Source organism: Melospiza georgiana, chromosome 18 (assembly GCF_028018845.1).
Source record: "Melospiza georgiana isolate bMelGeo1 chromosome 18, bMelGeo1.pri, whole genome shotgun sequence".
Classification (NCBI taxonomy): Eukaryota; Metazoa; Chordata; class Aves; order Passeriformes; family Passerellidae; genus Melospiza; species Melospiza georgiana.
The window spans coordinates 8949581-8974389 of record NC_080447.1 but is presented as its reverse complement, the minus strand read 5'-3'; the positions used below and the strand labels follow the sequence as shown (position 1 = coordinate 8974389).

The window sequence follows — 24809 nt, the reverse complement described above, 5'->3', positions numbered from 1 at the left end:
AACTAAAAGATACAAGCTTGAAAGTTAAAAAAAAAAAAAGAAAAAAAAAAAAAAAAGTAAAATCTTAGGGACTATTTTTGTAAGTATTTGAATTCAGAAGTAAGAAGCACCAAAATTCAAGTGGACAAGAAATAACATCTACTGAGGAAATCCCAAATGGCCATTGAAGAGGCATGGAAAGGAGTTGGAGCTCCTCCATCCAGTCACTGGAGATGGCATGGGATGCTATGTGGGCTCCAGCTATTATGGAAAATGAGTTCTTTCAGGATAATTTTTAAGGGAGTGAGCCACAAAGATCAACTGTGAGACACTTGGAGTCTGCAGAAACTCCCCCATTCCCTTTTGCCAGCCAGCACTGCTGTAACAGGGGCTGTCCCTGCAGCCTGGGGTGGCACAGCTGGCTCCAGCCACCCCACACATCCCAGGATGGTACAGTTGGATCTCTCCCCCTTGTCCCAGGATGGCACAGCTGGCTCCAATCCCCACCCCCCACACCCTGGGATGTCACAGCTGTTCATTAAATGTCATTTTTGGCACTTCTATATTTGGGAATGGCTGCTAATCCCTGAGTGTCTCGCTCTGAAGAGACCTCCTGGGGAGCAACAGTCCCTGCACCCAGCAGTTACACTTAGCACAGAATCCACAATTAGCACAGAATCTCAGAGTATCCTGAGCTGGGAGGGACCCGCAAGGATCATGAAGTCCATCCAGCTCCTGTGGGCTGGGGATTCTGCAGCTGCTCTGGGAAGCCTGAGGCTGTGGCTCTGGTCCCTCATCCAGGGCTGCCCTGCAGCCACCATGGCCCTGTCCCCATCCCTGTGCAGGGAGAGGGGCCAGGCCTGACCTGCCCCTGACAGCTCCTGTTGGAGACTCACCTGCTGTACATGGAGAAGTTATCCATCAGTGATGGACCCCTGGGTTTGGATTTGCCCATGGAAAGCAGCCACTGCTCCCGTGGCACTGGATTATCCCAGGCTGCTCCCACCCACCCCTCTGGCAGGATTGTCCATCCTTGGCCATCACTGACATCCCTGTCCCCTCACAACAGCCATGGTTTGAAACATTTCATTCCAGTTCCATTCATAGCCCTGGATCTGCACCTTGCAATTCCTTCCCTGGGAATGTCAAAACTCAGAGCTCAATACAAAAATAAAACTGCACCAACAGTTTCAGTAATTCAATAATTTATTCATCTAAAAAAGTGTGTAAAAGTATATAGCTCTCATCCACAAGGTATATATGAATGACATTTAAAATGGAGGTCTTTTATTATTATTGTTTCTTTTTATCAAAGTCTTTTTTAGTGTATTGTACCAGCGATATACTGTAGATTTAAAATGAACTTCACATTTTTTTGTTTTCTTTCAAATTGTCGGCTATATATAAAAGAAGCTCACTGCAAAATGCTCAGAGGAAAAAAAAAGAAAACAAAAAGAAATTCAGAACTCCCCAGAAATGTACAGCTTTTACATTTAAAAAAGGTTCTGAAATATACATACAAGCATGCTGGACATTCCCCACCCTCCCGCTCCCTTTAGCTCAAACAACTGTAATAATAATTCTGATTTAGGCATGATTTTCCAAAGTTAGAAATAAAAAAAAAAATAATAACTTTCTTCACTCTGTAGGAAAGCCAGGGCTTGTACATTTCAGATTAATTCAGTAAAAAACTCACAAGTAAAATAATGCATATTTAAGAGAAATATTATACAGAACTTCTCACACTGAAGTACATAAGATTTTTCTTTAAAATCTATTGCCATTCATTTATTTTGCACAAAAACGTATAAATATGTCACCAGCTTCTCTTAACTTAAAAAAATTAAATAAAAGACACCAGATGAAAACTACTCCTTGCTGCCCTTTTTTTAATTTCTAATTTTTGCTTAGAACCAGGTTTGTGGGGAAGAAACGCCCCTGGATAAAAACGGCCCATTTAAAAACAATAAGCAAAATAATAATCCAAAGTTCAGATGAATCCTGGGAACAAATAACCCCCAAATGGTAAAAGATTACAAATGTCTACTTTACATTGTTTTCCTCCCCAAGTTAAATTTTTTTATACAAGTTTACAATCTTCATCTTTTTATGCTCTTCAAAAGGCCTTGAGAATTTTCTTTTCTGATTAAGAAAAAATAGTACTGCAATATTTTTAAAGTCAATTTTACACTGTACACATTAGATACAAATCGTTTGATATCAGATTTTTTTAACCTATACATTGCAAAGAGGACACCCACACGGAGGGGTGGAGCAGGGAAGGAAAGAATCCATTTACAGGTTCCTCTCCTGCCTTCACCTTCTCATTACACAAGCAATTCTTTTTTTTTTCTTTTATTATTTTATATAATTTGTTTTAAATGTTACATTATCTCAAGAAAAATACTTTTTAAAATCATAGAATTTCATTTTTTTTAACCAGAACATGAAAGTCTTTTGGAAGAACTCTAAACTTGGTAGTTTTTCTTCACAGCCAGGGGAGGGGTCACCCAGCCTGATCCAAGTGTCTGACCCTGGCCCCCTCCTGCTGCCCAGTGCACCCCCAGAAATGAGGGAATGGGGCTGGAATAGGAACCCCTGGGAGCCTGGAATGAAGGAGTCATAAAAATACTTCAATTAGCCATTAACCTTCCCAATGGCGATCATTTCACTAAACAAAGTAACTTTGCCACCACAGTGGTGTAACTTCAAGTACTAATTTAATGATATAATTTTTAAAAATTATTTCTTTGAAATAATATTCCTATAGTCAGAAAAAATACACCAGATTTGTGACTGATTTAGTGTAAACAAAAACCGTATTTTTGGATATGTACATGGACGAGTCTGCCCAGAATTCAAGGGCGACTTGGCTTTCAGTAAATACTTTTCTAGCATCACTAAATTTACTGGAAATATATTTCAATCATAGCTCTACAATAGAATAATTTGCCACTTTCCACTTGCCCTGAACTGGGCTTTAAAGTATTTTTTTCCTCCCTACCTCCCTCTCACTCTTCTCCCTTAGGTAGTGTTATCCTTCATTAAACACTGGCCATTCCTTGCTTTAACCAGGCTAAACACAGGGGAGAATTCCTTAAAATACAAGATATCCTTACCAGAACACATTTCCCTTCCCAGACTTTGATTGTTATGAGCTTCTTTTGATTTCCAGGTCAGAAGAGTGAGAGGTCTGTAGATAAATAACCCTACAGTGGAACGGAGCTGGATTTGTAAGGTATTTCTACTGTTCCTGGTCCTTTATAATTTAATCCCTCCCCTCCCCAAACCTAAAAATAAATAAAGTATCTCCAGACCATTCATATCTACATGGACAGGTAACAAATGCATGCATTCATCCCAATCCACTCTGACAGGAACTCCAGGTAGACAGAAAACTCCAATATTTATACGAGACTACAACTGTGTGGTTTTGTGTTTGTGGTTTTTTCTTCCTGCAAAGTCCCGGTTTGCGACGATCAAACAACAAAACACCTGAACTGGTCACTACAAGGTGGTTTTTACTTGGAGGGCTGACACTGCTTGTGGGTCTTTATCAGTTCCTAATGCAAAAAGATCCTGTAGTCTTCCTTAAAAAAATAAAATATTAAAAAAAATAATCACGCTGACCAGTAGTTACTGAGCCACCAAACTAACACTGGCTTGAGGTTACTCTGTGTTCACTGTTCTTGGATGTTCCCAGATTTTGGACTGAAGCTGCCAGAGATGTTAATGGGTAGTTTAGTTTTGAACACTGCAGAATTCACATGTGCTTTTGGAGGAACAGAAGCACAGCACAGGACTGGTCTGAAGAGAAGCAAACGGAGCTCTTTGCAGGTCGTGGCACGTTCCCGGGCAGAGGGAAGAAGCAGCCAGAAGAACAAGTGCTTGTGTGTCCTACAGGATGTTCATGATGGCGTTGTAGAGCTGGGTGAGCACCACGAAGTGCACAGGCAGGCAGGAGCTGCGGTCCTGCGTGGCCGGGTTACACGTGAGCCAGGACAGGGCGTTGTACTGCTCCAGCACAAACCTGCACAGGAGGCACACACATCACAGCCTGCTCTGGGGGTGTTATGGGCTCTCCTGGACCTGCACCCTGACAGGGCTGCCAGTGTGTTGGCAAAGGAGGAACCTCACTGAAAAGCAGGAGGGTTCAGCTTTGCTATGTCTGAACCATTTGCACGAAGGCCCTCCCAAACACACACAGACTCTAGACTCACTCTAGTGGTTCAAATGCCACTGCTGTCCAAGCCTTGGGGATTGAACATCTCTGCCTCTCTGGGCACCCTGTGTTTGCTCACACTGTTCCTGTGATCCTCTATCTTATTGCAATTTCTCATCTTGTAACTTGTGTCTGTTGCATCTCTTCCTTTCTCTGTCCAGTGCATTCTCTTTTTACTCAATACCTGGGACATCTGTGAGAACTCAGTCCTCCAACAGGATGCAAAATAATATCTTCTAGAATAGTACACCCCCAATTTCCTTAGATAGGACATTCCTGTTCCCTGCTGATGTTTGTTTGTTCACTCCGATGTCCCACACTGTGTGCTCTCATCACACAGATCTGTGTCCAGTCCCCAAAGGTGGACAGACCCCACACCATCCTGAACAATAAAACACACACCCTACCTGCATTCAGGAACAGTGTCTCCTTTGTACCCCAATGCCTGCACAGTAGCATCAGGGAGTGCTTTTATCTCCTCCTACAAATCCATTGGGTTTGGTAAGATAATGGAATGGCACAGCTCAGATTAGATGCCAGGGGAACAGAGCAGTCTGGGTGGGGGGCAAACCATGATGCCCCCCTGGCAAGGTTGAGGTGTTCTGAGTTGGCTTGGCATCATTGTGCACAACAGAGGGAAACCCACAGAATTCCCCCTCAAAGTCCTGCTCTGGCATCTTGGAGGAGGAAATGCCCCAAGACACATAGGGCATGGCAGGGCTAAAACGTGCAGATAAGTAATTGTGATAGGTTGGAAAGGTTACTCTGAAACCACTGAGCTCAGTCCCCTAATGTTTAGGGCAGAAATGAAAACCTAAAAGGTGTTACCTCAAGACATCTGATGTAGTTTTAGAGTCGAGGGGGTGAGGAACTCGCTGAGAATTTCTGGCAGGTAGAAGCTCGTCTGTCTGCGCTACAGAGATGTGGTGATGGAGAGAGGCCTGCGCAGAGGGAAAGAGCAAAAATTAACTTCTCATACAGCAGGTACTGCTAAAGATTCCCAAGAAACATCCATTGTGAATCACTTCAGGACAGCGTGGGAAGTTGGCAGTTCTGTGTTGAACCACCCATGACCATGTGTATTTCCAAATTAATGGTAACAATTTTGAATAAACAGACTGGAGTTCTGCAGTTCTGGAGTGAGAGGTCTCAGGTTCACTCTGACACCACAGACTCCAACTTAGGCTTTTACAGGCATGGAAACAGCAATGGATAATGAGTGCTCCATGTGGAGTATGACAGACCTTCAGGAAGAGGGGACACTGGTTCTGTGCCTGAGGACAGGAGGACCAGAACCACTGCGGGAGGTTCTCCGCTTTGGCAGTCGACACAAAGTAGCCCAGAGCCAGGGGCTGCTGCTTCAGCTCCTCGGGGGCTTCTCTGGAGAGGAGACGTTCACCTTGGCTCTGCAAGACAGGGAAAAGGCAGCTCTGGGGTGCTGTCAATACAGCCCACTCCTGGAACAGTGACTTCATTTACTAAATACTGTCCTGTGACAAATGAGCCTCCTTTAGTCAGTCAGGACTCTCAAAGTTACCCAGGCCCTGCCTTATTCCCCTGTGGTTGGGTTCTCCAGGCTTATGTTTCAGAAAGACTGTAGATTCCTAAACAGCTGGGAGAGCAATTCACTTCATCCAAAAATGTCAATAGGTTAAGAAAAAAAGGCAAAGATTCCACAGCACAGAAAGCAGCTCAATTACAAATCCCTCCCTGCCAATCCCTTCCAGTGGGTCTGCACAGGAATCTAAGGCAGGAAAAAAGCCTGGAGCAGGGGCACAGGGAGCCCAGCACACGGGGCTGGTGCCCAGCCATCAATTATTGCCCTGACCCCAGGCCCACGGGGGGATGATCACACACTGCTGCTCTGCTAAAGCCAAACATTACACTGCAATTACCAGGCCTGGCTTAATGGTTAATGGGAATTACTCGGCTTCAGCTGGAAGGGGCTTGTCCAGGGCCCTGGGCTCAGGCCATGAACCTCCCAGGGCTGCTCCCAATGGATGCAGCTCCATTGAAGGCAAGCTCTGCAGAGCAGTGGGCCAGAATGGATTGCTGAGGGAACTGGGGAGGGAGAAAGTGAGGAGTTTTGATTTATGGCTGCAGGGTTTGGCAGCAGAATTTAGAAGTTTTCATTTGCCCACACACCAGTCTGGAATAACTGGGACAGCAATGTGCTGTTATCAAGCCTTTGATGGGAGAGTTACACAATCCACACAAGGTGGTTGTGGACTGAGCTCACAAAATACAGGATTAGTATTTCTGTGGCTGAGGCAGGAGGCATTTTTCCCTCACTGACTGTATTAAAGCTCCACTGAGGCATCTTGGCAGAGTTTGCAAGGGAAACTTGCAAACTTCTTTCTACTTCCAGGGGTGAAACTACCATCATTTAGTCAGTTGTGTTCAGGAGTTGGAATTCTGATCTGGAGATGTCTCACTGATGTGTCAAAAATGATACAAAAGTTACCCTGTTTCTCTCCTGAAATACTCTATTATTTAGTAAAGAAGTAATATGCTACTACTTCCAAGTTAATACTTCTAGAACAAAACTTCACAGAAACTTGCAAATCACAGAACTTCGACCTAATTGTGATGGAAACCATTTTAAGAGATCAGCTCAGTCTTACGTGATTAAATGTAGGAGTGAAAGAGTTCCATCAAACCTGATCCAAGCTAAGCCAATTCAAAAAAACCCCCATGAATTACTGAAAATAATTTGCATTTTAAGTAATCACTGATGTTGGAACTGACTTTATAAAAGCCACTTCAAACAAAAATAACTCCCAAATGCTGTGTGCTCTGGGCTAAATATTCCTAAGAAAACAACATCTGCATAACCATCCAGCACCTGCGGAGTTTCCATGGGCAGAGTTTCATCACTGGGAGAATTCTCTCCCTCCTGCCTCCCCTGAAATGCATGGGAACAGGGCTGTCACAGCTTCCCTTCTCTCAAAGACTTGTCACTTCATGCCAGAGACATTCCATAGGATTTTCCAGGAGGGAATGGATGAGTACAGATTAAATCTATGCAGGGTCATCAGCTATGCCTGTGCCACACCAAAATAAAGCTGCTCTCCTACTGCTCTCTCCCCCTCAATCATCAACCAACAATTAACTTGGAGGGTGCAAGCAGCCACGGCAGAGACACCTCCAGCAGTATTTAACCTTCAATTGTAAACTAAGTTTTGCTTGCTGTTGAGCTAATTATGTGTCAGGATCTAAAGGAAAAAGATTTTGTTGGAGGATTTGGGTCTTCCTTTGTATTTTATTTTAAGCGCTGCTCCCTGTGGTGCTGCAGCCTTACCCTGCTGTGATGGTAGTGAGATCCCACTCCAGTGCCAGATGGTGATCCAGGAGAAGGAACTGGGGAGGAATTTGGTGAAGAGTGAAGATTCCCTGTTATCAAAATTCTAATGTCATTGTCCATGTCATCTGGGAATGGGAGGTCAAACATGTCATCTGAAAAGGAAAAGAAAGGAAAATAATTTCCAATGTGCTATACTCTTTTCTCCAAGAAATTTTTATAATTTATTACCTTTCCCTTTAATTTATTGACTTTCCCTTTTTTCTTTTACATGCTCCCAAGATAGATGAAAGCAGAGATAAAAAATTTAATGTTTAATCCCCCTTAGAACCTTTGACTGCAACCACACAGACATAAAAGGGAGAGTTGGCAGGCAGCTGTTGGGATAATGAGTTTTAGCAGTGGCCACAGAGTGAACAGAATTCCCATTGTAGCAACTCCATAAAATCCAGACTGAATTTTGTAACAGAATAACGGACACCTCTGTGCAGTTGGTCACAGAGACCCCTAAACACGAAACCCCTAAAACTTGGAATCATCACACACAGCTCCAGGTGCTGCTCCTCAGGCTCCCAGAGCTGCACACCAGCTCCAACCTCTGGGAACAGCCCTGGCAGCTCCACGGAAACTTCCCCTGGAATCTGTGAGGACAGCAAGGCCTTCCTCACAGCAAGGGACTCGTGATTCTTTCAGCCACTGCACCAGGATGCCCCACAAAGCAGCCTTCATATCCCACTTGCACCTCAGGAGTTCCACATAGCTCGTTAGTATAATCGGCTGGATTAATTTGGTTTATGTTAATATAGGGGGAGGGCTAAAGATACAGGGAAGATGTGTTTGCCTTATGCATTCCATTACTCATCATCTGCACACAGGTTACAATACTCTGAGTAAGTTATGGGAGAGAAGGATATGGCACCATCAACACAGCCAAAAATTACAGCACCACAATATGGTTTACAGGGTTTTTCTTATCCAGATTTCTCAGCAGGTGAAGAAATCCAAGTGTATGCTGCCATTTAAAGTACATTTTAGTGGGCAGACACGTACAGTGGGAGTTGTCTGAATTAACTGCATTAAATAGAATTGTAACCAAATTTATACTAAAACACAAAGCTCTAAATAGAAGTAATGCATCCTACATATAATAAACAATAAATAACAATTTCTCTTGAAAAATATTAATTTACTCAATTTAAAATGGAAAATTATGTGTGTCCTGAACTAATTTCACCTAAAACCTCAGTATTGAAACAGGCAGGTGGTTGTTTTCCTTCATCTCCCAAAGAGAACCTCTGGATTGCCGGAGCAATGTTATAACTGAAGTTTATTAACTTGTGTCCTACAGCCTCAGTAAACAAACCAGAGCTAATATCATGCTCTGTTTGGCCCCTAGAGCAGAAATGAGCTGGCTAATGGCAGCAGGAAGCAGCTTAATCATTAAGTAGAGCAGAGTTAAGAAAATTAAATTTAACACCATTTTGGAAAAGGCCATTCTTGTACCTGACTCTAATTAACATCTGCAGCACCAACGGGCAGGTTAATGCAGGTTAATGTTTGTCATGCTTGGGAGGGATCCCAGTGCCTCCTGGGACAGGGATTGAGAGGGACAACTTCCCTTCAGAGGCCCTGGGACATTCCAGGAGGGACAGATCAAAGCCTTAAAAGCAGTAGCCTGCCTTTGTCTCTAGCCCAACTGCCCTCCTCATTAATACAGCCACTGTACATGTTTGTAGCTACTCTTGGTTTAAATTGCTTTACACTCATTTAAAGGATCTAGAACAAAGCAGGAAAATGCTTATTTGGATATAAAGCATTAACCAGAGTCTTGCTGACTCAAACTGCAGGTTCAATGTAAAAGCACTCTGGGGGCATCAGGAAATCTCAGGTTGGGATATTTTCCCTACTCAACCACAAGTGCCTCCTTTGTGTCAGCTCTGCACACAACAGGGCACGATGTGAAGCACGATTGGAAATCAGTGGCTGGCTTGAGCAAGTTACAACAAGACAAAGCACATTCTGGTCTGTGCCAGTTGGTGCATTGGCTGGTCCTTGTCCCTTCTGGAGTAAACCAGTGTGACTCCAAAATACACTCAGGGAGAGCACAGAGTCTCCCCCTGTAGCTAAACCCCTGCATGGTTCCCTTGTTGGGGTGGTGTGGGGTCTGTGCAGAACCCCAGCTCCCCTGGGGTTCATTCCTGCCCAGCTCAGCTCTGCTGATGCCCTGGAAAGGCCCCAGGGGATCTCCCCTCACTCACCGTTGGTGGGGCTGAAGCCATCCTCGTTGGGGTAATTTGCAGGTGCCACCTGGATGGTGGCAGAGGTGGGGAACACCAGGATGTGTGTGCAGGAGGCGTCCTGGGGGGTGTTGAGCTGGGACGACTGCAGGTTCAGCGCCGTGCTGCGCCCGAACACCGAGCCCATCGTCACCGCGTCTGTGGGGACAGACACGAGGGCACAGGTGTCACTGCATCACCTCCCAAACACGTGTCCAGGGACACCTCTGCCATCCCACCCGCTCTGCAAATGCACAGACACAGCTGAAGGGCCTTATCTTCAAAGATTACATTGCTGCACAAGCTTGACATTAAGATCACCAGCTCCACCTCTCCTGTCATTCTGCTGGCCCTTAATCAAATATTTACTTGTTAAATGAGCAAGTTAAATTGATTTTTCGCACACATCTCTGTAGAATTATGAAATACACCCCACTTTGGTCAATATGAACACAAACACAAAAATAAAGCTGCACAACAATAAAATTTCTCTCTCCTCCTGCTCCATTCTTCTCAATTACCCACCTACAATTAACTTGGAAGGTGCAAATACTCAATGCAGAGACACATTATTTGGCAGTATTTACTCAGCACCTTCAATTTTAACCTAATTTTTGCTTGCTGTTGACCTAATTATGTGTCAGGATCTAAAGGAAAAAAAAATCTGTTGAAGGATTTGGGTCTTTCTTTGTGTTTTACTGTGGTATGAAAAAAGCCTCATTTGCCATCTGTTTTCTCACATTACAAAATCTCTGCTTTGAAAATATTCAACATGATAAGTAATTTTCAAGCTCAATTAATTCTGCTCTGTATTAGTCTTTTCTTTCTAAACTTAAAAAACCCCAGAGTGGTTTGTAAGGATATGTTAAGGATGTGTCACCACATACATTAAAAAGTGCATGCTTGGGTAAAACAACAAAGGGAACCTCAGCATTAAATTTCACTTTAACTTAAGCTCATGGACTGCTGCTAGTAAGTGAACTCTCTAAATAACTTCAACATGTGAGAAGGCAAATGGGCTTATTCTAATTCCCATTTCCACAGGCTCCTACTCATTCCCACTGCACCTCCTCCAGGCTCGAGGCTGTCTGTGACACCACTTGCAGCCCATGGGAACTGGGCTGCCTGAGCCCATGGGCTCCTCAGGGAACAGATCAGCCCTTTGGCAGTGGCCTACAGTCACCTTCCCTCAGGAGACTGCTCTCCTCACATAACATCTCTCCATGGTATTTTGGGGAATTCTGCTGGCTCAACCTATTTTCTGCCACACATAGCCATCATAGTCAAGTTCTTCACAGAAATCCCAAGATTAATGTGCCTAAGTGGGAAATGTGATAAAAGAACAGTTTTCCTGGCATTGCCAGAGTTGGCTAAAACATACCTGGCATCACCACGAATGATCCCTGTGGCTCCATGGCAACGAGGCAGGCACTGAGGATGGAGGGGGAATCTGCTGCAGAGATGCCACACATGCGGCAAACCTCCTTCAGCTGTTTGCTGATTGTCTGCAGGGAGCACTCCCCGAGCAGGATACTCCAGTCTGCAAGGGAAAACATCATGGGAGCACAGAGCTGATGCAGAGCAAGCACCCACCTGGAAACAGCAAAACTTTCCCAACACTTGGCATCTCCCTAATCCCAAACTCTCCAGGACTGACTCCTGTGCACACGAGGGGCCTGGCCCTGCAAACTGAGTGAGTTCCTGGGTCATGTTGTTATTCCATGGCAGTCTGCTGGCTTTCCTTTGTTCAATACATTTTTTTCCAAAGACCTTTTTGTTTGCTTAGTGATGTTTAAGTTGAGGAACCATAGCTGAATCCTGTCCCTATTTCTGTGTCAGGATAACTTCATTCACAACTTTCTCTAACCTCTGATAAGGCCCCCAACATCCCTTGGAAGGACAGTGTGCAAATCCTGCACAATATGAGGGAGTAGCATCGGACCCAGGGCACAAGCAAGGGAAGGTTTATGGAAACCAATACAGGAATTCAGTGCCAGGGCAGGACTGCAGCCAGCTCTCTTGTAATCCATGCTGTCATGGCCCAGGAAATTCCAGTTTGGAGGATCCTGATGATTTCTCTGCCAGGTACTTTACACTCAGATCCACTTGCTCAAGTGGGCATCACTATCAAGACAACAATGGGGACAAAGGGAGAGAAAGGGCTTCAGCAGCTCTGGTGTTGATTATAAACTCCTAAGGAGCCCTGCCTGAGAAGCCTGGATATGTGGCTTCCCATCCATGTTTGCCCTCACTCAACTCTGGCAAAAGAAACAACAGTCTACCCTGTCTGTGATAGAATTTGGCACACCTTGTTTACCTTTTGTAAGATCATGGTTCTAGGACCAGAGACAAGACTTGGGAAGGTTAAGCCAAATTCACCCCATCTAAGGCCACTCTGTGATGGCAGAGTCTCAGCAAGTCTGCAGGTGATGCAAAACTAAGAGCAATGGCTGAGTCCCCACCCCTGAAGTGTTCAAAAGCTGTGTGGATGTGGCACTTGGGGACATGGATCAGTGATGGCTCCAGCAGTACTGTGGGACAGTTGGACTTGATGAGCTGAGAGGGCTTTTCCAACTTAAATAATTCTGTGGTTAGGTGATTATCACTCTCAATTTTGACAGGTTTGTCATCAGGTCAGAGCCACCCTGCCTTGTACCCTGGGTCCCTGTCCCACTGCACACCCTGGGAGTGGCAGCCCTGACAACTGCACACCTTTCAGCTCCCCGTGGCCCAGGCGGCCCAGGCGGCCGATGACGACTCTCCAGGGCAGGGATGTCATCTGGACAATGCCAATGCACCACTCCCACAGCTTCTGCAGCCCGATCTTCCGGGCAGACAGCTTGCTCCTCCTTGACCTGCAGGGGAAGGAATTAAACACAAGAGTGAGAGGACAATCAAGGACAATATTCAGATTTCTGTTCTCTCTAATTATATCACAGTTTACCACCTACAGAGTTCTGGGCAGTCCCTAACTTACCTTTTACTACTACTAACAAGAAAAACTATGTGTCTGCTTTCAACACTGTTACTGCAGTGCCATCAAACTGCTGAGCAACACACCAGGTGTTCCTCAAGGTAAGAATCGTAAGCAAAAATATTTTAAAACAAATTGGCAAACAAGTGTAAGTCAGTCACTTTTCCCTGTGCAGATCTGAAAATCTGGAAGTGCCAACTGAAATGTTCTCACTGTAACACCAGCATGATTTCCTGAGCAGGAAAGAGGATGGAAGGGATGTGCAAGGAGCTGGTGAGGGATGACTCCAGCCATGGATCCATGGGAGAAGGCAGGGGCAGGGGGTACCTGCTGGGCAGGTCGATGTTGACAATGCAGGTCTCCAGCAGCTCCCCGTGCAGGTCGGTGCAGGACGCCAGGAGCCAGCGCTGGTCGTGGGACAGGCAGTACCCCACAAAGAGCACGTTGTATTTCTGACTGGCCTCTCCAAATGTCTCTCCCAGCTCTGTCTGCTTGTCTTTGATGGGGGCCAGGATGAAAGGAGGTGAGTACAGCTGGATTGGGCTGGGCCTCTGCAACAGAGTCAGCACAACCATCAGGGGATACATCAGAAACTACTGAACACAAGGAACACACACACACACTGGCAGAGAGTACAGAGACAGGCAAGTGTGAAACAATGAGTAAATTCAAAGCATTCCTAGTCAGGAGGGAGATTGGGCAAAGGGGGGTTATAGACAATTCACTGCTGCCAGTTAAAGCTGATGTGTTCAAACCTTATCTAAAGATTTCTTTTTATGTACAGGTAACCCAGGATATGAAAGCAGTCTTTGGACCAGTCCCTGACACAGGCAGGAGTTTAAACCCCCTCAGCTGTCAGATCCCCCTGTCCCTTAATCATCTTTAGACCCTTGGCTAGATTTGCTCCAGTGTACCCAGATTTCTTGTTCTGAGGAGCCCAGAAGGGAAGAGGACAAGCACCTCCCTGGCTGGGCTGCAGCACCTTCCCAAGGCAGCCCAACTGCTGCTCCTTGGGTCATCCATCAAGACCAACAGCACCTCCAGGTCATCTTCTGCAGAGCTGCTTCCCACATGGGCACCCCAAACCCATCTTTGCCTTGGAACTCCTCTCTGGAGAACACATAGGAAGGGCCTCACCAGACATTTCATAATTAAAAAACAGTCAGGGTATTTTCTTAATTCTTCAGCAAAGTTTGGAAGTCTGCAGTGCAGACTGAGAGAAAATGTATAAAAGGCAATAAACAGAGATTAATTAAATGCAATAAGTAAATGCCAATAGGTTTGGCTTTACAAGTAGGTTTTTAAACCCTCCCAAGTAGCTCTTTATGCCAAGGTAAATGTTTAAGTGTTTTGCTGGTCCATTAGATCTAAATAAAATATTCATAGTTATCTTTCAAAGAATGCAAAACATTCATAGAAAGTAGGATGGATTATTCTTCCTTTGAAATCCCTGAGATTTCAGAATCAGGGCTTTAATATTTAGTTTAAAATAGATAAAAGATAAGCCCATTGAAGAGGGGGATTTCTCCATTACCTCAGGGAATTAATATAACATCTGCAATTAGGCACAGGAACTTATTTCATATATATGCATATATAGATGTGAATAGAAATAAAGGTTGGGTTTAAACTCTGGTTGGAGCACTATAGACTGAAACCACAAAATGACTTAGAATCCCAACTATGTTCATTTTCTCTTCTTTCACACTTTAACCTTTTACTTTATGAGTCAAAACTAGAAGCTTAAAATGTTGCAAGTTAGCCTAATGTTTTTGTTACTATTTTCTATTCCATATTAGCTTGCCTTTTCCCTTTGCATCATCATTGTCTTCTATATCTTGAAAAAAAATCCCCCAACAAGTATTTTCTCTACTCTTTGATATTAGAGGAAAGTGGTTACAGTTCATTAACAGACTTTGATTTTCTTGCCACCAATACCAACCTCAGGGTTTTTGAGGGTCATCTCAATGCTGGCAGCTGGCCCAAAGCCTGTGAGGGACTTGATGTGGATCTGTGTGGGCAGGGGCCTCCTGCACTGGCAGTACACAGAGAATGCCAGAGACTTCAAGTGCTGAATGTAGAAAACCTGTTCATCCTTCATTGTCTGCAGCATGTACTGGCAAGGCACAATCTGTGGAATTCAGACACACAATAAAACAGGGCTGAGAGGCTTCCAGGAGCTGCTCATTAATATCCAACCAGATCCACAGAGTCATTAGTCACCAAACACCCAGCACACTTTGGGATGCTCCACAATTTGCATGACAGGTCCCTTGGCAGGAGTGGCTGCAGCAGACAGGGGCTGCATTCTCTGGGACAAAACTGCTTCCATCACAATGAGAGTGAATTTTAATCCATAAAACCCAAACACTTGTATTCAAACACCCTGAATTTTTTACAAGTGTTTTTCTGGGCAACATCTTCCCTTGCAGGTGGTCAGAACCACACAGTCCCTGAAGGTTGTGTTCAGGCAGGTTTGGCTGCCTGGCTCGTGGTCAGGAATTGTTTGCTGTCCTTGTGGGAATTGGCTCTATGGTGTCATCCTTACACAGGGGTGTAGAGGGCACAATTAAGATTCTGTTACAATGATTTGTGTGGTTGTTTCCCCTTTTCAATTTGGTTCCCAGTGGAAGCTCAGCAGCCTCAGCTGCTGCTCTGTTTCATTTGTTTCAGAAAGTCAAGGGAAGCAGCCCACAAGGTTTCAACCAACAAGAACCAGAGCTACAGGGAGATTTGCCTGGGAGATGAGTTTGGGGTTAAGACCCAACTACACAACAAGAGCAGGAATGAGAAATGGCACAACACTCCTTCAGAAGGAAACAAAGCATGACAAAATCCCAGTTTTCAGATCAAACCAATTTTAAAATTAGAATTAAATCCCTGTAACCTCACTGTTTTCATCTACTGCTTTTATTGTACAAGTCCTACTTGTGGCTGTTAAAGTCTTTCCTTTTACAGTGAGATTTTTGGAGCAGAAGCTGTCAATATAAAACATTTACATGTTGCCAGCACTATGAGACCCAAAACGATTCTTTTCAACAAATATTTTCAGTAGTAATAAAACTTAAGTGTCACAAAACTTTAACTACTTTATGGTTCTTGCTTGAACCTTCAGAACCTTGGCAGCACATTTTGTAAGCAAAATGTGCCCGTGTGTTTTTAAAAGCCAGCTTTACCCAAGGATTTCAGAGGCTGGGCTTTCCCCCTCTGTAGAGGAGTGGTAATAAAGCTGCAAACATTTGGGTTTGATTTATTTTGAAGTAACTGCATGTTGTGTGTGCTGTGGTACAGCTGTGAGGATACAGTGCTGGAACTGGATCATGTTTCCCTTGACTTAGAGAAAATTGCTGTTTTGACTTCAACTGGCAAAATGTATTCTGGGGAACAAACAGTGAATGTGGAAACAAACAGCACTGAGGAAAAGGGTCAGTGTGCCACAGCCTCAGCTCCAATGGCAGTGCAGAGGTTACACAGTTCTTGTGTGCCAGACACTGTGGTGTCAGTGGCTGCTTTGGTTTTAGTGTCTCCAGGTCTGGATCAATCAGTTGCCTGCAGCCTAACAAGATGAAGTTGTGGATCTGATTTTCATCTCATTCCCAAGCCTAAAATATTTTGGTGACAGTTTCCCCCATCTTTTCAGGGGACAATGAGGTCAAAACTATCAAAAACAACAGTTTTCCATGGCCAGCTTGAGACACCACAAGAACTTCCCACTTTTATTTTTTTTTAAACTAATTTGAAATACCTTTAAACCAAGGTGAGCAAATGTGGATAAGGTGCACAGAAATCCTTCCCACACTGTTCCTGCCTGTGGCCTCTGGGCTCCCAATCCCCCCACATTTATTGAGGCTCAGCCTCTGTGACAGGAGGCCTGGCAAAACGCAGCCAGTCTGGGCAAGAGGCCAAGAGCTGCCTCTGGCTGCACAAATTAAATTCTTCAGCAATTCCATAGTAAGTAACTGTTTTTATATGCCAAGTTACATGGTAAATTATTTTTAAGAAGCAGATAATAACAATACAATAGTTATATTATACATTAAATGTCTGGTTTCACGTACTTCTTTTGGATTAAATAGTATAAATCAAGGGAATATAAACAGCAAACAACTCAACATGTAAAGTAATCAAAGGAACAACTGGCCAGTTTTGGCAATGGCAACTCAAGTTACAACTTAAATAATTGAAACCCCTCTCCAGGAAGCATCGAGCAGCCAGGATTGCTGGGACCACGGGACAGAGTCGATGCAGGGATACTGTGGCTGCTCTAATTAATTTCCTCATCAACACAAACACAAGGGGGTTGTTTTAATGTACAGCCTTGCACTGTCAACAAAATAATTTGTAAATGCCACCTACATTTCATGCATTATCTCTCATTTATCTCTTTCAGCACAGTGTCCATATCATGGGTGTACTGTGACACAGAGGAAGGCAGAATTACCTGGAGAATGAAAGAATTCCTCATATTCTCAGGCAAGTTGTCCAACATTTCTGTGTAGCATCTCATGAGGCTCAGGAGCCAGAAGTTGGTGGAGGCAGACTCCTCGTCAGCAGTGTAGGTGAAGGGGTCCACCATGTAGATGACCACAGCAGGGGGGTAGGCGTTGCTGTCGGCAGCGTCCGGCTCCGTGGGGATCCCGATCCGCTCCCGCTCCGACGTGCTGGGGACAGAGCCACACGTCAGTACTGCTTGTGTTGGGGCCAGGGGGAAGGAAAGCACGAGCAATTCTGACATCCAAAAGCAAAACTAAAACCCATGAGGACAGGCATTGAGATGAGTTGTACTCACAGCAGCTCCTAACCCGAAATACCTGGGGTTAATCAGGCACTAAAGGTACCCTTCAGTCTGACAGCATCTCACTGAATTAAATCAGACCACATTATACCTGAAGAATATGGAGAAGTTGACTCCTTAGCTGTGTGTCTGGGTTTTGGTGCAGTTCAGAGTTTGCTTTTGGGAGAGGTAGAAGGGGAAGAGTAGGAGTTTAGAAGTATCAAAGCAATTCATGGAGCCTGGGGTCGTGCTCAGGTCCAGGGAAGGCTCCAACGGCAACAGAACGAGCAATTGAGAATTTCTTACTTGGTAAAATGCTCCTCCCATGCCTCAGCCAGGAGAGCGAGGCTTAACATCTGTAAATGATCAAAGCAGCTCAGCCTCTGTCAGAAGCCCCTGCAGCTGCTCAAAGGGTGTTTTGCACAGATCAGGGAACAGATGTCTCAAGGACAAGCCCAGCTACAGCAGGATGTGGGCATTTCCCTCTCTGTAATACACACCAGGACCATCAGCAATGTGCATTATTATAAGAGTAATGAAAAACATGCTGCCTCAGGAAGTTACTTACATACAATGCTAAAAAACCTTTTCTTAATTTTTATGTGATGGATGGCTATTCATAATGAAGTCTTTAAAAAAGTTGTGCTGCCCAAATGTATTTTAAAGTAACAGGGCTACAGTTGTATCTCCTGACCTTACAGTGTGCCTGCTTGCAAAACAACACCTGCAATGCAAAAAAAATAGGAAAAAAATAAATCCATGGCTTGCATTTTGCATCTGTTAATGTTGCATGTGTGATGGAGCAAGAGGCACTCAGCTCCATGGGGTACCTGCAAGTGCCAAGCCACAGGTGGGGCACACACCCTTGCTGCTCCTTGCAGCACCCCATGTGCTCCTGGTGCTGCAAGGACAGGGCAGGTGGAGGGTCCTAAGGCAGCTCCACATCCATGCAGCTCAGTCAGGCTGGGATTCTTATGATGGAAAAGGGGAGGGTGTTTTTTCCAGCTTGCCTTTGTCAGTGACTGCTTCACACAGGAACAGGCCCTGCTCTGCTCCACCTGCTCGGCTGTGCTGCACCTGTCAGAGGGGCCTCTCCTTTGAAGGGTTTCCCTAAGGCTTAGAGGCTGTGTGAGCACAGCACAGGGGATTAGTGAGCAGCACTCTGGCCCATGTGAGCGCTTACCCCTCCTGTCCCTCTTGCTGCTGCTGTGGCAGGTTGGGGCCCGGCTCGGTGTCCGCCCCGGGGCCCGCGCTGCCCTGCGAGCGCTCGGCGGAGCCTCCGGCGGCGCTGCTGCTCTGCCCCGAGCCGGCATTGCCGCTGAAGCCCGGCGTGGAGGAGGCGCCCATCTGGCTGGCGCCGGGCGTGGCAGAGGACGCTGACAGCTGCGGCACCGAGGAGCCCGAGGAGGACGCGCTGCCCGCCGGAAGGCTCGTGGTGCCCGCGCTGGGCGTGGAGCTGAAGGAGCTGCCCGTGGCAGGGGCCCCAGCGGCGGCCGAGAGACACGAGGAGGAGCTGGGGGGAGCGGGCCCCGAGCTCCCGGGAGCTGCCTGCGGCTGGCTCGGAGCCGGCGTTTGGTACTTGGGGGGCAGCAGAAGGCTGCTGTCCAGCTGCAGGGTGGCCAAGTAAGGTGCTGGAATGGCATGGAAAGAGGGATTAATGACAGTCAGATCAAAGGAACCTGCATCAGCCTGCAAATCGGATGACGTTCCCTGCACTTTTACAACATTCTAAGTGTACACAAATGCTGAGAGAATTGAATCTCTATGACCAATGTTTGCTTTGGAATCCATTTCTCAGGGTGTCAGTTCAAAGTCATATGAATGAATTGTCTTTAAAACCAGGACTGACTTTGCAGGGCTTTGTGACTTTAAGCTGGTACTGACACCTGCTCTCTGGCCAAACTGTGTAAATACAAATACAAAGCCTTGTAATATCTTTTTAATTTTTAAACAGGCCATAATCTGCACCTTTAGCAAACTCTCCCTGGGTCTGCAGATGCCCCTGGCAGTGCCCAGAGCCGTGGGGTGTCACTCACCGAGGTGATGGCGGCAGACCTGCGCGTAGAGCTTGAGCCTGGAATGATTGTCACAGTCCTCGGAGCCCCAGGGCTGGCTGAACCACTCGCTCACCAGCTCGTCCGTCAGCTTCTGCGCCACGCTCTTGCCCACCCGCATGATCCCGTCCCGCAGCACTTTGCAGATGGGCTTGTGCTGCCCAAGTCTGCACATCTGCCAGGGGAGGGAAGCACAAATGCCTGTAAGGAAATGCCAGCCACCCCAGGATGTTACAGAGACTGGTTTGGGGCTTAAGCCCCTCCTTCTCAACACACGGCTAGGGGCTTCCTAATAAATATCTAAAAAAAAAAAGGTTACATATATCTCTTGGCTTGAACTGCACTCACAGCAAAACTAAGGAATCTGACATATTAGGGAGTACATGCTAAAGAAATAAATGCTTTTATCCCCAGCCTAGCAACTGTGAGAAACCAACAGCTTCTTTAATGTGCTCCTTGCTCTTTAGGCTTGGTTGGGCCATCACTGGGAAGCTGCAGCTCTATTAATGCTGCTAGGAAGAGCAGACAGCAACAAACACTCCAAAATGCCCAGAGAATCCCAGTGTCACTCAGACAGCATTTGTGGACTCTGAAAGTGCAGAAATCCCTCAAAATGAAAAAAACCCAACCCTTATTCTAATAGTTGTTACTTTAAAGCCCATAGATTTCTCCCAGTGAACATGCACTGGAACAGCAATGACACTTAAGAAGCAATAATTCAGAGTAGTCCCTCTTTCCAACCTCGTATACAGCACTCAAGTCCCTGAAGAAAGTTTTGGCTCCGTCGAGCAAGGCCTCATTTTCCGGACACACCACGATGTAGGCGACATCCCGGTGGCCCCCGTAGGGGTCCAGCAGGAGCCTCTCCCAGAAGGGCAGGGAGAAGGGAGAGATTGTCAGGAAGTCCTTGTCATAGCCCACCAGCAGCGTCGGGATCGGGAGAGGCTCAGGAGATTCCTCAGAGCCTTCAGAGGAGAAAAAACAAACAAAGAAAAAATGTTAAAATATCTGGGTTAACTGCAGTGGGTCTCTGATGGCCCAGGAAGTGGGTTCTTTTACAGGAATACTGGAAATCACTCATCCCTTGCTGTTCTGAGTGTCCTGCATGTTTATCATGGAGTAGAAATGGTTATCAAGGGTGTGCCATGCCTGATAAACCACATGCTCCCAGCCTTTCTTCTTGGAAAAGATATTTAATAAAGGAGAGGGAAGATTTATATCATACTTAAGGAATGTCATATAATCCAAGTTGTTGGCCGAAGCAGAGGGAGCTGATCCAAGCACCACTTAAACTTTCCTAGAAAGCTGCAATAAAACATCTCCCAGTGCACTCCAAGCTCATGTACTGCCCTTCCCAAGGCTTCATCTCCTGGTTTTCCTTTGTCATATCTATAACCATAGCCATGGAGTTCCTGTTCAGTCACAAGTAATAACAGGAACACACAAAATGTGACCTTACAGCTCTTCATCCACCTCCACCTGGTTGTGCAAAATTACTGAAGCTTACAGAAATTCATTCCCAGGTATATAATACTACATAAAGTTATAATTCTAAAAATTGCCTCCTGCTCTTCTCCATAGGATGTGCTCCAAGCACTGCTGTCCCCACAGAGAGGATTATTACCCTGTGTAACAGGGTGTCTCCCAGATACTGCCTCAGTAGAAGAAATATTGCTGAAAATGTCAAGCTAAAATATACCCAGTAGTTCCTGCAGAATATAATTCAACTTTATTAAAAAGTCAGCATCCAGTAAAATTCACTGACTTTCCATCAAAGGTTCTGCTCTGCACTCTATGGGAATTTTGGTGCTATTCTCTGGTAACAATTGGCAAATCCTAACTCTTCAAATTACAAATGCTGGGAAAACTATTAGAAGTGCTGCTGGTGGGGCACAACAGCTTTAGACAGGAACTGGAGTTACCCTCAGTTGTCCCAGCCCCAAGGAAAGGAGCAATATATCAAATACCAAAGTGTGGTGGAGCTGGTAGGAAAAACCTTAAACCAGACTGCACTGGTTAAGCTGAAATAAACTGCAGGCAAGAAATGTCAGTCATTATTCTGTAAACCTAAACACACAAAGTCTGGTTTGTTATTTTGCATTTTACAGAAGTGCCACTAACAGCCAGAAGATACTGAAAGCTTCTCATTAAGGCTACAGGAACCTGCATGGAGAAAGCATTCCCAGTTTTTCAAGATTTGCAGAGCTCACACAGAGCTCTGTTCCCATTATGATGTGGCTGATTTCAGCAGCTCCCTCTGCTCCCATTTTGTCTACACCAGGTTGCTTTGGTCTGACCTAACCCTGGTCTAACCCTGCTTTGGTCTGAGCCAGCCTCCCTTCAGGTGGGGAGCTGAGCCTCACCCACAGTTTCTGCTCCCTGTACATGTGCATCACCTGGAGGGGTAAAATCTTCACCAGGGTGTCACAAAGGCCTTTTGAGGCACTTTAAATCTCTGTGAAGAAGCCCCCACCCCACAACACCAAGCTGTATGAACAGCCCCTTCCTATCATTTCCAGGACAAAGTGCCCATTTCTAGGAAGCTGCACTCTAGCTTGGCACAGAGCCCAGTGTAGGTACCATAGGTCCCCCGTCCTGCCATCTTATGGAATTGCTGCCAGGTGAGTGGTCCCTGCACGTGCTGGATGTTCTCCCAGGTCCTTCCTGTCCTCTTCTTCTGGATGGCATCCTGGAGAAAGGGCTGCAGGGAGAGCAGCATGCGCACCACGTCCTGGGAGGAGAGCATGCTGATGTCCAGCACTGCAAGGGACAAGGAGCAGCAATCACTTCAGGGAGGGACAGCAATCCCTCAGACACAGCAACAGCTTTTGTAGATTGTTCCTTGAATTGCTCTGCACACTGCCCATGGAATTTGGACACTTCTAATTAGGTGGATAGTACTCAATGTGCCATTTCATGGCATTTTCAAAAACACTGCTGTCACCACAGGCCTTTACACACACATTTCAGTATCACTGGTGTCCAGCTCAGGTCACAAGATGTCAGAGCTATATATCTTCAGTAGGCAAACAAGTAATATTTAATTATGTTTCCCCCCCCCCCCCCCCTTGGTAGTTTTCCCCCCTTTCCCCCCCTTATTCAAACAGAGCAATTCTTTTCTGCTGACTGTTTATACCCTTCTCCAAAATCAAGAAGGACCCCTAATTTTCCCTCCCCCCAAATACCTGAATCTGCTTCAGATTTGTGAACTTCCACAGACTCATTCCCAATTTAGGCTACAAAGTCTGAAGACAACTAGATTATTGATACTTTAGATATAATTTACAAGCTTTCAGATATCTACTTTATCTCTAGCATATTTTTAGTCCTGTCATTTCCCACATAAAGACGATGTGGGTCACAACTAAACAAATTTATAGAGGCCACGCATTCAAAAGGCTCAGCTGTGCATGTACCGTTGCTGTGAGGCCAGGAATGGACAGTGGCACTTCGGACAAGGGCTTCATCCACCTTGCCTCCCGTGGGGTTGTCCACGTACTGCCTGCCCTGCTCCAGGGCATTGAAACATTCCACCCAGGAGTCGTTGCTGTCAGCCTGCAGCCGGTCATAGCTCAGGTTGACACAGGGCAGCGTCTGGCGGTTGTTGGAGGCCATGTAATCCAGGCAGCTCAGCGAGGTGAAGGGTTGCGTGTGCTGGTTCTGCAGCAGCAGCAGGAGGCTCATGGGAGGCTCCTGGCTCCTCCTGGCTCCCTCTCCCATCTGCGAGATCAAGTTGCTCTGGCAGATCATCAGTCGCCTTTCTGCAGCCTGGCCGATGTCCGAGGTCTTGCCGAAAATATCCAGCTCGTCCTCGATGAAGAGCCCGGAGTTGTAGCCGAGCTTGCGGTTCATGATGGCGCTGAAGCCGCAGGTGCAGCGGTACTGATCCTCGTTGGAGGAGTCGGGGATGTAGAGCCCCACGTCGGCGCCCTTGATGTTCATGTTGCAGGCGCAGATGCAGCAGCTGTCGAAGTTCCTGTCCTTGAAGATGTTGAGCACGGAGTCGGAGAGGATGAGGGTCACGTACAGGCTGTGCGCCTCCGGGATGGGCTGCACTGTGCCCGGCTCCACCGAGTTGAGCGGCCGCGTGGTGGAGGGGGTGGAGGCGGGGGAGCCCTGGTCCGTGCTGTCGTACTTGACGGAGCCCTGACCGCTGGCGGTGCCCCCGCCCCGGGGAGTCCTGGGCGTGCGCGGCGTGCGCGGCGTGGGCACCGAGAAGCGCGGCGTGGCCGGCGACGGCAGCACTCCTGCGCCGCTGTTGCTGGCGGGGGCCGCGCTGTTGAGCGTCACCGGCGTGCTCATCTGCGGCGTGCTCATCTGCAGGTAGTCCTGGTCCGCCAGGCTGCCCACGCTGGGCACGTTGCTGCAGGGGAGGGATGGGAACAGAGACCCGTTCTGTCAAAGCTCATTTTTAAATACATAGATATAGTGGAACCTGAAGGGATTCACTGAAACTGCAGTAAAGAATACTCTGGCCATAACCTTGAGCCATGGCTCTCAGCAGAACTCAGAATTCTCACCACTGTTTCTTATCATTGTGATAAAATGTATTACTTCACTCTCTTAAAGATCATTCTTATGGCTTAAAACTCAAATGGTCTTGAGAACATTTTCTAGATAAATGATCAAGTTAAGATTTAGAATGTCTGCAACATTTTTAGAGAAAAAAGAAAGAATAGTAGCTTTTATTTTAAACACTACTATCTGTAAAAAGATACAGATTAGTAGGAATGAAAGTACTTCAGAGAGATAGAAGTCTATTTTAGAAATGATCACTTGAAATGGCTGTCAAAAGTCATATGTAAAGCTTTGATACACGGTGTCACCTCACAGACACACTCTGTATGTCTGATTCTATAAATTCAAATCCTCATTTTGGATTACACAGTCTATGGCACAATGGGATATGTTCCATAACAAACTCTTAGTCCAGTAAAGCTAAGAATCGTATTTTTGGGTTATCCCCATTCATGACTGAGTTTTATTACTCTGTTTTTGTCATTTCCTGCCAAATTCAAGTGACCACAGAACCATGTGTATATTCCCATGAGATCTGTCTTCTATCTGCAAGGACTCATTTCAATAAAAAGGTAAAAAGGGACAAATCAAAGAAAAAGATCTTACTTTTCTCTTTCCACATCACTTCTGACCTGCTTACTTTTCTTGTAATGTGTTAATTACGTATGAGAACAAGGAAAGAGTGTAAGATCTTGATGAGTCTCTGGATAA

At 45.9% G+C, this 24809-nt stretch overlaps 1 protein-coding gene across 1 annotated transcript in view; it reads right to left on the bottom strand.

Moving 5' to 3' along the window:
• Positions 1 to 3670: 3670 nt before the first annotated feature.
• MED13L (mediator complex subunit 13L) overlaps positions 3671 to 24809 on the bottom strand; it is a 193511-nt gene continuing 172372 nt past the window's right edge. The window contains exons 17-31 of the mRNA XM_058036755.1: positions 22997 to 23943; positions 22161 to 22340; positions 20322 to 20545; positions 19563 to 19755; positions 18710 to 19157; positions 17194 to 17413; positions 14695 to 14883; positions 13080 to 13303; positions 12491 to 12633; positions 11160 to 11318; positions 9761 to 9937; positions 7503 to 7657; positions 5446 to 5607; positions 5030 to 5142; positions 3671 to 4009 (exon numbers count right to left, since the gene is read on the bottom strand). Of these exons, the coding sequence (XP_057892738.1) occupies positions 3877 to 4009; positions 5030 to 5142; positions 5446 to 5607; positions 7503 to 7657; positions 9761 to 9937; positions 11160 to 11318; positions 12491 to 12633; positions 13080 to 13303; positions 14695 to 14883; positions 17194 to 17413; positions 18710 to 19157; positions 19563 to 19755; positions 20322 to 20545; positions 22161 to 22340; positions 22997 to 23943 (3667 nt within the window). The 3' untranslated portion in view covers positions 3671 to 3876. The remainder of the gene's footprint in view (positions 4010 to 5029; positions 5143 to 5445; positions 5608 to 7502; positions 7658 to 9760; positions 9938 to 11159; positions 11319 to 12490; positions 12634 to 13079; positions 13304 to 14694; positions 14884 to 17193; positions 17414 to 18709; positions 19158 to 19562; positions 19756 to 20321; positions 20546 to 22160; positions 22341 to 22996; positions 23944 to 24809) is intronic.